This window comes from Pogona vitticeps, chromosome 3, assembly GCF_051106095.1.
Source record: "Pogona vitticeps strain Pit_001003342236 chromosome 3, PviZW2.1, whole genome shotgun sequence".
Taxonomy (NCBI): domain Eukaryota; kingdom Metazoa; phylum Chordata; class Lepidosauria; order Squamata; family Agamidae; genus Pogona; species Pogona vitticeps.
Window position 1 is genome coordinate 111820959 of NC_135785.1, and position 12795 is coordinate 111833753.

General features: G+C 39.1%; 1 protein-coding gene across 30 annotated transcripts in view; it reads left to right on the forward strand.

The window, feature by feature from the left end:
• The window catches only part of KCNMA1 (potassium calcium-activated channel subfamily M alpha 1), a 668230-nt gene that overhangs the window by 360696 nt on the left and 294739 nt on the right, over positions 1–12795 (forward strand). For all 30 annotated transcript variants that reach the window (XR_013543877.1, XR_013543878.1, XR_013543879.1 and 27 more), the window contains exon 4: positions 9928–10021. Coding sequence is in view for 27 of the 30 variants with exons in the window: in XM_072995024.2 (XP_072851125.2) it covers positions 9928–10021 (94 nt within the window). In the remaining 3 variants the exon portion in view is untranslated. The remainder of the gene's footprint in view (positions 1–9927; positions 10022–12795) is intronic.

Genomic DNA, 12795 nt, shown 5'->3' on the forward strand with positions numbered 1-12795 from the left:
CATAGACAAGATAGAGTTTTGTGTGAAAAGCTGATATATCATGAAACAGGGCATGGAGTCGGTGAGGGGCTGACGTCCTCCCAAGAAGAAAGATGTATGATTCTGAATCCACAGATAAGATACAACCCCATATTCAATTATTTGTTTTGTCCAGCTGATTTTGTCATGTCAACTCCAACTCTTTACTATCTGGTAGGGATAACAAAGTCTCAAAAGGAAGTGTAAAAAGTTATTAACATAGTCTGACAAGAGATCAACAGAAGGTGTTGTTCTCAATCAAAATCCACTCATACGTGCAGAATTCAGTTTGTGAACGGACTCTCTGACTTGCTTTCCTATAATTTATGCCTCAGTCTGAGATCCAAAAAAAGTTCTGCTGTTGACTCCCAGCTAAGTACATAGAGCAGCTGACCACACAATATAGAGTGGTTTTGTTTGAGGTGGGGTGGCTGGTAGATGGGCTATCTCTGCTGTTCAAAGGAAAGGAAGTTAAAGCATTTAATTGCCATACCTTTTTGTATCTGTCTAAAGTAGATTGTTAAATTCTCTCCACAGACCCTTTCCCTTTGTCCTTGGTAATTTTATGACTTTTTCATCGTGCTTATTTAGTTTTCTTTTCTTTTCTTACACTTGTACTTTACCTTTCTACTACAAAACAGTGCTCAAACTGACTTAAAGTTTTCATGAAACAATGAGAAAAAGCAGAACTAAATTTAATTATTAAATAATTAAAATCAAATAAAGCAAACCCCTTTAAAAACTAATAGAATTGCCTACATATGCAGTTTAAAAATGTTATCATCAATTAAATATTATACACAAGTTTTAAAATACATATGTATTTTTATACCCATCTTAATAGCGGTGAGAGTAGAAACTTACTTTGAAGGGAGTGCATTCTACAGTCTGGAAGCCACACAAGGAAAAAAAAATCCTCTCCATGTAGCCACTAAGGGCATGTGAATATGCTACATGTCCAGTAGTCTTTCTGGTGTATATTTGTAATGGTTCTGCAAAAGCTTGATTAATATGGAATGCCGTGTTGCTGCACCTTAACCCCCTTTTTTCTTTTGCTATTCACAAGCTTTTACCTGGATTTTCTGCTACAATATCCTCTCATCTGGTATGATTCTACAAATAGTACTGGAAATGACTTGGAGCAAGCTTGTTGAGGATTACCACACCTGCCATCATGACCTTTTCTGGGATTTATTCTCTTGCCTTTTTCGTGCAGCAGTAGAGTTGAACATATTATATATTGAATGCAAGAACAGCACATCACATAGCACAGACACAAGAACTGATCTGGCTACCTATCATTAATACATATTCAAAATAATAATGTGGCAGTGATTAAAAATTAGGGTATAATACTGTACTGTAGTTTAAAACTAACAAGCAGTAAATAATTTTCTCACCATTTGAAGAGGATACGTCTGCTATTAATACTATAGTAATTTCGCAGAAGATTATAGTCTTTACCAAAAAAAAATTTTTTTTAGAATTTTCTAAAAAATAGATGCAATCCACTTAAGTGTTTAAAATGTACCCCTGATGACTGAATTAGCTTTTTGAGGTTCACTAATAGGTAACGAAACTGTTAACCCTTTTCAATTAACTTTCCCATCTCTTAGAGGCAGCTACAACAACATATGATGTCGTAATAGTCTTAAGAAGGTAAATTGTAATTATGTTCATTACTTCATTTATTTTAGATGGATCAAAGATTATCTGGCTTGTACCCTGCTACCCAACTCTGCCTTTGGTAGACTGTGACCAAATTCATAATTATTGCAGCAAATATCTATGTGGAGTTGTGTAGTGAGGTCTTATTTGGGGTTTCTTGCCCCTCCCACTACACTGAAGAAAGTCTGCATCCTTGTCATTTGTTTCTTTTTGTCCAGTTTTCATGGCCAAACTAGAAGTTACGTGGCAGATACATCTTAACACATTGCCTCACATGGCTTTGAAAGTAATATAACCACAAAATGGAAAAGGAACAGTGACGTACAACAAACTTGAGTGAAATAAATTGTGGGGAAGGGCTTTGCAACCAATTTCAGCTCAGAACTGCCCCCTTGGTATGTTGCTCTTGTAGGAAAAGTTATTGGTACCCAAACCAGGCCCTGTGTTATTTGTAGGACATTTCAGTGGATCCAGTGAAATTATATTTTCTTTCCCAGTGGTTACAGAACTTGCTTTATTCCGTTTGTTCCATGATGGTATAGTCTATAGCTGTTACTATTTGACAGTATTAGTAATAATTGTAAAAAAAAATATTATAGTCTCTCGTCTATCGTCCAAAAACTGCTGCTTTCTGTTGGCTAGCTAGATGGGTAGTTCTGTTTCATAAATTATTAAATTGCTTGATTCAGATCAAGAAACAGATGCAGCTCTTGAGTGTAAAAGAGAAACCAAAAGTTGTGTAGCACCTGTAAGACTAACTGATGGGTTTTTCCCCTTATATTTTTTTGTGTGTGCCGAGCCACAGTTCTTCAGATCAGTGGTTCTTAACCTTTGTTACTCGGATGCTTTTGAACTGCAACTCCCAGAAACCCCAGTCAGGACAGCTGGTGGTGAAGACTTCTGGGAGTTGCAGTCCAAAACTCCTGAGTAACCCAAGGTTACGAACCAGTGCTTCAGATGACTGAAGTGGCTGTATTTTGGGGTTTTGGGGAGTATAAAACTGTTGGCAGTTTAAAAATGTTGGAAACAGTTCCAAGTTACCAACAGTTCTCCTTGCCAACATTTTAAAACTAGATTTTTAACAGGCAGTAGGAAGTGGTTAATTCCATCACATTCATTGTGATTAGGGTCTGACTGGGTGATATATATTCAGATGATTAGATTACTATATACAATGACACAGGAAACATTTTCTTTGTTTAAGCTTAGAGAGACTGGGCTGAACCTCCTGATATATTCCTCTTCAGCAGCTTACTTTTGGAATCTGCTCTTGGAATTTCTTTGTTCAAGGATTGCAACTCTGAGACTAGAGAAAGAGTATCCAGGAAGGGTGAAATATTCACCCACTGGTTTTTGGGATATTTCTATTCCTGATGTTAGTTCTGTGTCCATTTACTTTCTTACATAAGGTTTGGCCTGCTTGTTCAATATTAAATACGCCAAGGCATTACTGATAAAAGAAGTTATTGGGTGTGCCCTTTTCTACCATGATAGTGTTCAAAGTATCATGGGTCAAACTAGACAATACAGATAGCACCTCAAAAGGAAGGGTCATTCTGTGCAGATTGCCATGGTGTATTTTTCAGAGTATCATTAGGAGGTGAACACGGGCTTCACTTGCAAATTTGATTGTTCAAGCACAAAGCTTGGAAGGAATCAGTTGGGTAGAACACAAGCATCATTCAGATTCCAATATGCTGTATGTGTTCTCTAGTTTGATCTCCAGTTGTCTATGTTCCCTAGCAGTTAATGCTGAGTTCCTGTCTTTTGTAATTTATTAAAAATGTTTAAAAAGCAGAAAAGAATACCTGATTAAGATGTAAAATTTGCAAGCTTAAGATCTCCATTCAATGAAAGGTGGACCAGCCACCAGGCAAGGTGGGCAGCAGTTTTGGAGGGAGACACTAACAGGACTTGATGTTTTAAGTTTGCACTAATGGAAGTTTTTGTTTGCCTGGAGCACTACATTGTGAAGATGAAAGGTAGGACAGAGAGAAATGCTTTTGAGAAATTAAGCATGGATAAAATGAGAGGTAGGGGGAAACAATCTAGTGGCAAAGTTTTCCAGAACCCTATTGAAATAGCCAGGAGTTATTTAAGCGTTTGAGAAGAAATGTTTACCAGTGACTTATGCTCCTTGAATACACTTATGTTTTCCACTTTTGGCATCAAAATATCTTAAGTCTCATCTAGAGAAATGTGAGCCATGTTTCAAACCACAGCTTTAGTTGGGTATGTATATGTACATTAGCAGGGGTTCTCAGACAGTTCTGTGGGCTTCCTTATTACAAATTCCATCGACAATCATGATTCTATATTAATTTGCCACAGCTAGCAGTTTTTGTGGCTTCCTTTTGCTTTCCCTGTACACCTTTTTCAGTCACTGCAATTTATGTTTCATTTAAGAGTGAATGCAATCTGTCCAATCAGCATTCTTTCTAATTTTTAATCAGGATGCAGTGGAGTGTTTTTTTTTTTTTTTAAAATGAACCTCATCAACAATTTGCTAATTACTTCCCCATAACAGCTGGTAGAAAGATATTAAAAGCAAACTGTCTAGGAGGCCTTGTAGCTGTCCAATTAGATGATATGAGGCCACTTATCAGGGGGAATTGTGCTTCTCCTAATAATTCTGTGGATGTATAAATGAATGGTTCATTTTGGTTTTGTTCATATTTGCAAAAAGTACAGATAGGGAGGGAGTGAGGAAGACAAAGAGAAGTATGCATGCGGATAGCTGCCTGCTGGCCAAATGTTTTCTGCAATCATTTTTTTAAAAAAATCCCTTTTCTTCAATGGAGCCTGGTACACATGAAAAAGATTACAATACTGTATTTAATATGTCATCAAGATGATGCTGGCTCTTTCCAGGGTTTCCTAGGTGTAGAGTACGCAGAAGAGTTTTACCGATCCCTCCTTCTGGGGCTGTACTGGGGCCATGTCGCTTTTTCAAGACCATGTAAGCTGGCTCTTTTCCTACAGGACTCAGTGGGAATTGAACTTCCAGTGCCTGGCCCCTCAGCCAGGGGCTCTATCTCATTAAGTTAGAAACCCCCCCCCCCAAAAAAAAACCCCATTTATTGTGATATTTGTGAAATAGGTGGATTGAGGTGATGGTGGCTAGTCTAAGTCATCTGGTGACATCTATGTTTGATTCAGAATTTTAATTTATGCCTCTCATCTGTGGTCACCTTGACCCATTTATTTATTTGTGCTCAGTGCATTGAGCCCCTGGATCTCTGGAAGTGGGAGAACATGCACACAAACACAAAATACACTCAGGGCCACTAAGTTGGGAGAGAGGTTTTAACCTTGAACCTATCAAAACCATCTTCAGGATCACTGGTGGGGGCACAGAGGCTATTTTAAGAGCCGTGTGGTATGAGGAAATGCTATATTGGAGAAGTAATGGCTGCTGGGGGGGTGGAGGAGGTTTCCCAATCAGGATTGCTGTCATGCCACTGTTGCCAAGAAGCAAAGTTCCCAGTTGCTTCAGGGGAGCACTGCAGAGGTATGACCAGGTGTGGAAGGAATTGTATGCAGCCCCTGTGGGTCTTGGTGCATTCCTGATGTAGGTTTTCCTTGCCTAAAATAAAAGTTACAAATGAAGAATGAAGGTTGTGGGGCATGGCATAGTCATGTTGGGTAAGGATGAAATAGTTCCTTGGAAGGAGTCAAAGTCTTAGTGATTAATCATTTTCATACCCAGGTAATGTGTCTGGGAGTAGGATTGAATGAAGGCTTTTGCCTGGAGAAATGGAGTAAAAATATAGGCTTTTGAAGGCTGCGCTGGCCATTGGGAGACCTCCCTGGTATTTTGCCTGAGTGGAAGACAATTACCATACCATGGACATTCTGGTTTTTAAAAAATGTTTTAAATTGTCTGCCTTTTCTTTTCTTTTTCTTTTTAAAGAGCTTGTTTGGAATTTAACTGAATTGTAAACTGCCTCGGCTGGGGAAAAAACATTTCTATAAATATACAAAGATGGAAATTTTGAGTTATCCAACAAAATTGATTACATTAATGTTCTATTTTACACAATTCTTAAAAAACTAATTTAAAGGAGCTCACTACTATTGTGTGGTGATAGGCAGCAGCACTTGTTTCTTTTGTTTTAAAAACAATGGGCAAAATTCAATTTCTGAGTTATGTCTGCGGATGGTCTGGTTTGGTGAACACCTGAAAATCCAAATGAGAGCTTATTAATTGTCAGGGCCCATCTACTGAAAATAACACTCTTTGCCTTACACAGGTATTAACTACACAACAGGATTTTGGTCTATGAGACAAACTGAGCACTGTATTTTTCTGCGTATACAACCTCCCAATGTATAAAACGACCCCCTAATTTTGACTCTTGCTGGAGGCGGAGGAGCAGTTAATGGGCAACTGCTCCTCCACCTTGTCTCTCCTGCCTCTGCTGCCTCCCCCACCCGCCTGATCACCTCCTCCAGTGCGACTGCTTTGCCTCCGCCTCCTGCTGCCTCCGCCACCAGAGGGGACAAGCCGTGAGCCCCCGAGGAGGCAATTGGGCAGCGGTGGCGGCGGCAGCAAGAGGCACCCGAGCGTGCGTGCGACTGCTCCTTTGCCTCTGTTTCCTTCCGTGTATAAAATGACCCTCACTTTTTCCTCCAATTATTTTAGGAAAAGGTGTTGCTTTATACACGGAAAAATACAGTAGCTATTATTGCTAACAGCAGTTTGTAAAATGATGCAGAATACCCAGCTCCTTAGGCCGTTTATCCCTGTATGTCTCTTATTCGGGGGAATAGCCACTTTTATGCCCTGCTTGCAAATTTTCCAGAGGCATCTGTCTGGCCATTGCTTGAGAAGGAATAGGGATGCTATATCTTTCTCTGAGTTTTGGTGTCAATCAGTAGAAACTTGGAAGCTTTGCGAAAGATTTCCTGGCCTTGAGGCACTGATGAATGGATCTGCTGTGAACGGGCCTGATCCACACCTTGTGCACTCGGGTGAAGATTGGGACATAGTTACCCTTTGGCTTTTGCGCTTCTTCAAATGTTCTGTGTAGTTCTAGGCTCAAAAATGTCTCAAAACACATTTTTAAAAGTGTATTTTGAGATAAAATACACATAAGTAAATTGTGAAGGAAAATAAGAAATACATATTTAAACACTGCTGGATAGCTCGGTGGCTTAGGTTGCAGAGCCAGAGGTTGGGAGTTCAGTTCCCCATCTGTCCCTCTTTGAGAGGGGCTGGATTTAACGATCCATAGGGTCCCTTCCAGCTCTTTAGTTCAAAGGTTATATTTCTGTTTAGAAATGCCCATGCATATTAAAATGCCAACACAAAATCAGTGTAGAAATGGAGGGAAATAGATTTATACATGAGTATGTGACAAAGTGCCATGAACCAGGAACAGGTTGATTCAGACGTCCTAAACTAGAGAAGGCAAAATGCAGCCATCTATATGATCTTTTCAGTCTCTTGCTTACAGCTGTTTCAGCTGCAGTGATTGTAACTGTAGTGATATAGATTGTCTGCATGCCATGGGAACAACCCTGTCAGGTAGCAAAAATTAACTATTTATCAGAGTGAACTGGCATAATGTTACGAAACCTGGAAGAAACATATGACCCCATCTCCTGTAGGCAAGTGATTGCCTTGGGTGAAAAGAAAGAATCATGCTCCATCGCAAGCATCTTCAATGTGTTATGTATGCTTTTTATTTGGCAGAAACAAAATCCATCCGTAAAGATAACCTGAGAATGTCATTATTTTTGCTTCGACGGCAACTTTTTTGTTTTTCAGGCAAAGAGTCTGTAGAACAATGGTTGCTGTGTGGTACCAGCTACAATAAGTGTAGGCTTGGTGACTAGTTCAAATTAGCATGTGACATTCAGCACCTATTCAATCCCATGTACTAGTACCACTTTAGAATATAGCTGTGAGTTGGCATCTCTGGATCATCCCTGGTTAAAAAATCCCATATGTAAAAAGTGGATGGTTTAGAAACTCCTCATTTCTAGTTTTTGTTTGTCCTATGTACACATGCATGTACATATCTATGAACGTAAAAGTAGGGGAGCCATCAACTTATGCGAACCCCTGGATGTGGCCTGAAACATTGTACCCTAGCAAGACATAAGACCACAAGATTCTCCTTATTGTATGTTTGTGTCCTAGGTTAAGAACTGCTTCATACATTATGGAGAAGCTTGGAAAGTAGTTGCAGGAATGAATCATCCTCCTACTTGTTCTATTTCTGCCATAATATCAATGTAGGGACATCTATGCTTCACCACAACTGGCTCACACTTGGGGGAAGGGGTGAGCTTCATCCTGACCATGCTCCCACCCTACTCAGATCCACCCCTTGCAAGATCCATGATTTAGGTAACCTTGAATGATCCAACTGCAGGATAACTGAATCCCAATTTGTACGCTTCAGAAAACCTGTGTATTGGGGAGCAGTGACGGAAGGTACAAATGACTGGTTTTTCTGATGCTCTGTTCTATGAACACATAAAGAAGTCTCTCCCGTTTTTATATTGCTTTTCTACCAATATCACAGATATGCTATTTGCTCCTTTATTTTTAGGATGGTGGGTAGTGGGAACTCAATCCTCTCTAGAAGAGTCATGTGCTTAGTAACTTGACACAACCTTTGTAGATAGAGTGCTGGGCATTCCTTTCAGAATACAGTGAATGTTGGTCTCAACAGTACTGAGTCTTCTTAGGAGCCCCTTTCACTATCCTTCAGGGAAATGTTTTGGAACTCGGAAGCTCTTGAGGATAAGAAAAGGGCATGCTATTGTTCGACTTGTATAAGCTGCAGTGTTTCCAAATAAATTGGTACCTGTCTGCATGTGTAATACCCTCCTAGTCCGGCTAATTAGATTATTATTATTCAGAATGTGAAGAATCTTGCCTGTTCAGCAGTTTCGCCTTGCGTTTGCAGCAGTGCAGCTATACTAACTGGTATGATCCTCGAGTGACTTATTTGTAGCAACAAAGTCATGGAATTTGTTGTTGTTCGCCTTCTGTTTATCTCTGTCACGTATTTCTTTTCTGCCCTGTATTAAATTATGCTCAGAATGAGAAAGCATAATTCCTAAACTCTTTATGGCTATGTTGACTGAATAATAATTTGTGACAAATATCGGGACATGATGCAGTCTTCCTGGCCATCTCATAGCAATATCACAAATAGATCACAAAGTACTCATGTATATTTTTTTTTTGAATTAGCTGTTAGTTGGTATTTTGAAGTATACCCCAGTACCAGTTTGTATAGAGGATGCTACTAAGTTGCACATGCTCTGCCTCATTAAACAAAACTAGAATTTGCAATGGCTGCCTGAGATAGAAAGGAAATTACTGAGTCTGCTGTGCATGTGAAAATTAACCCTTGGAGTCCTGCTTCTAGTTCTCTTTTCTTTTAATTCTGCATTAAGTATGACTTTGCTCTTCTTTCTATTGAACTGATGCAATATTCATGCAAACAAAACTTTCCCAGCTGCAAATGAAGAAAATAAGCTCAAATAATTTATTTGTTTTGTTTTGTTTTATGTAAACAGATTGGGAGTAAAAATATGGACACATAAATTGGGAGAGGGTAAAAAAATCACTGCTAGAAAGACATCATGAAATTGTTGCTGTTGTGTATTTATAAGATACTATTTTATTAAAAATGCACAAACACTGCAATAAAAACATTAAATTACATTTCAGGTTGCCAACTGATCAGAAAGACTAGCAGCCCCTTGTGTCTTTAACAGAGGTTTGAACTGCAGACATTAGTAGGTGAGAGATTAGCACTGCTACCTCTTATTGTCTGCAGAACAAGCCACTGTAGAAGGCATAGGAACAGGGACCAGAAAAGGGTTGGCATCCCTAGCTGTTGAATTGTTACACCTTTATATACTCTGTAGAAAGAAGCCAGTTCTTTAAGGGTTAATATGGAATTGAAGAATTATCAAAGATTTTCATGCTTGTTTTTAAAAAGTGTCTGCATGTTTCAGCTGTTAATTGAACAGGTAAATAGTAAGAATGGTTGTAAAAAAAATCCTTTTTTAAATAATAAAGGTTTATTGTTTATTTATTATACCTGCTTGCTTTTGAGAGAAGGTATGATAGGAAGTAAGATTATCCTAATTATCCAACATAGTACATCAAAATGATAACAATGGGCGCAGCAGACTTTATTTTTTTGCCCTACTTTTCCTGTTCAAACTGTTTCCTCTAGTTTACACTAATCTTTTTCTTTTCTCAAATAGCCCAATAGAATCTTGCCAGAATTTCTACAAAGATTTCACGTTACAGATAGACATGGCTTTCAACGTGTTCTTCCTGCTCTACTTTGGCTTGCGTGTAAGTATCTGTGTCTTCTACTTTGATGTCTAGATTGTTGGGAGAAGGCGGCGCTGGACTGCTTCCCCAAGGGCTTGCTAGGAATGTCCAGGAACCAGAGTGCAGCATCCTGAAGGATTCAGTTCAACAAACTCTTACGGCTGTGTAAGGGTTTACTAAAGCCATTCCAGTTGACAGTAACCATTTGAGGAAGTTTATTTATCCTTTATGACTAATCATGTCCGTTAAAGAAACATGCCATGTTCATAAAGGTTCCTTTTTACCAGTTATTTCCCTAAAAAAGGAGAATTTGTTGAAATCATGCTGAGAAGTGTTGCTTCTGATCTCAGGGCAAACTTGTTCTTCTCTCTTTGTTCGTTGGCCAAGGACACATCTGGCATTAGCTAACATTTTCATAGTAGCTGCTCCTTATGAGTGGCAAGAGACTGTAGGTAGAGAAGGAGCCAACTGATGTAGAAAGGGCTCAATGTCCTGTGCATCCTTTTGTCTCTGGCTATGCAGAGGTACTGTATATACATTTCTAAATTAAAAGGAAAATACATTTTTTCCCTGTCCTGGCAGAAGACCCTAGATACTGCCAACCTTTCGAAGTTCCACCCAGTCGTTAGGAAATCGAACTTTCAAGTTTCTTTTTAACCCACAGTCCAGCCCCAGAAAATTACTCATGGAAAGCAATAAAGAAATCCAGGAATTGAGTGCATCTGTGATTGGGCAGAGTGCAGGAGGAAAAGAAGATGGGAGTAAAGATAGAAGTCCATTTTTCTTCTAGCTTGAGATTTAGTTCATGTGAAAATGTGTTTTCATACTTATTTTTATTAAGTTTTGAAACTCTTAGTAACCGAGCACGGCTGCATGGACATCACTGGCCCTCATGACTTTTAAATCTACTTGAAAACTGAGCATGGTCTGGAAGGATATATGAGGAAGAAATGTTCACTAGATCAGTCTTTGCCAGATCACTCTCTATGAGCATTTAAGGTCTTCTGGGGAGGCCCTTCTCTTGGTTCTACCACCTTCCCAAGTTAGGTTGGTGAAGACTCAAGAGAGAACCTGCTCAGTGGCTATTCACAGGTTTTGAGATGTTCTGCCTTGTGAAGCTAGGTTGGCCCTTTCCCTCTTGTCCTTCTCTGATTGGGCAAAGACCTTCCTTTTCAGACAGGGTTTTAAGAATGTAGGGTGTCTCAGGAATGCTATATTTATTTCATTTAAAGATTTGTAAAATGTTTTTTTAAATTGTTTTTATTTTCTGGTTTTAACATTGATATGTGTTTATTTATTTTAAATATAGTTTTCAATGACATTTTTAAATTTGTGATTGTGGTGTAGTTTTAATTGTGAGCCACTTTGGGCCCCATTTGGGGAGAAAGGTAACATATAAATAACATACATGCATGCATTCATATATACATGTCCTACCCACCCACTATTTATACAGATGTACACCTGATTTTATCGTCTCTGTATAACAACCCCCTTCCCAAAGCTAGACTAGTCAATGGAGCTTCTTTGACAAATCTCTCTGCTCTTCCCTCATTTGCTCTTTCGTTCCTTGATGCCTGCTTTAAGTCTGGCGCTGTTTACTTTCTGCATAATCTTACTACAAATTACCACTTACCTGTTTCAAATGCCCAAAGTATTAATTCCCCTGATGGACAGAGTACAGATTATGAAAGTTTTCTGATTGGACTGAAATTAGATTAAGCGAGTTGTTTTTCAACAAAGTGATGCTGAGTGTGGAATACGTTACTGTACTTCTGTGCACTGATTTAAAAAAAAACACCACTTACTGCTCTTGAAGAAAGAATAATATGAGTATTGTTGGTGGGCATCTTTAGTGCCCAGCCATGAGAAATGTTAATGCGAGGGGGGGGGGAGAGAGCTAAAAGCTAGAATGTTCAAAATGAGCTTGAGTTAAGGTTGATGTTAACTGCTCCAAGTTTTCAACTCATTCAAAGTTTGCTTCAAAAGATTATAATAATTCAGTGCCATCAAGTCAATTCAGACTTATGGCAATCCTTCTCAGGATTTTTCATTTAGTGAGTACTCAGAAGTGGCTTACCATTCCCTTCTTCTGGGGACACATCTGCGACTGTGCAGTTTGCCGAAGGCCACATAGGATAGCTCTGCCTAGGACGCACACTGGGAAATCGAACTCCCAACCTCTGGCTCTGCAGCCACATGCCTAAACTACTGAGCTATCCAGCAGTAACTGTGCACTGTCAAGTCAGTTCTGACTTATGACAACCCTTTCCAGTGTGTTCGAGACAGAGAGTACTCAGAAGTGGTTTACCATTCTCTTCTTCTGGGGGGGTGTGTGACCTGCGTCTGTGCAGCTTCCCTAAGGCTACACAGTCTGGCTGGGAGAGCACAAAGGATTATTGAGCTCCCAACCTCTGGCTCTGCAGTCAGATACCATTTCCCAGTTCAAAAGATACAATACTGTACTGTCTGTTTAAAATTCAAGTCAATATGTGAAAAATGTTACTGAATTGTTACTTTTCTTTTTGAAAACCAGTGAATGAGTTTCTTCTCGATCACTTCATGCAAACCCAATGATCAATTCCACACTCAGTGTTGCTTTATGTAAAAAATATTGGCTTAATTTAATTTTAGTTACAACTAGAGTAGAGCCATTAAAATGAATGGGGCTTGTTAATTAACACTAATGTAAAACCTTTGGACTTCCATGTAAAGTACTAAAAGTTGGTGTATCTAAGCATACCAGAACACCTAGAGAGGAGCTGTTCAAAACTATTTCTACATAAAAGCTGAGA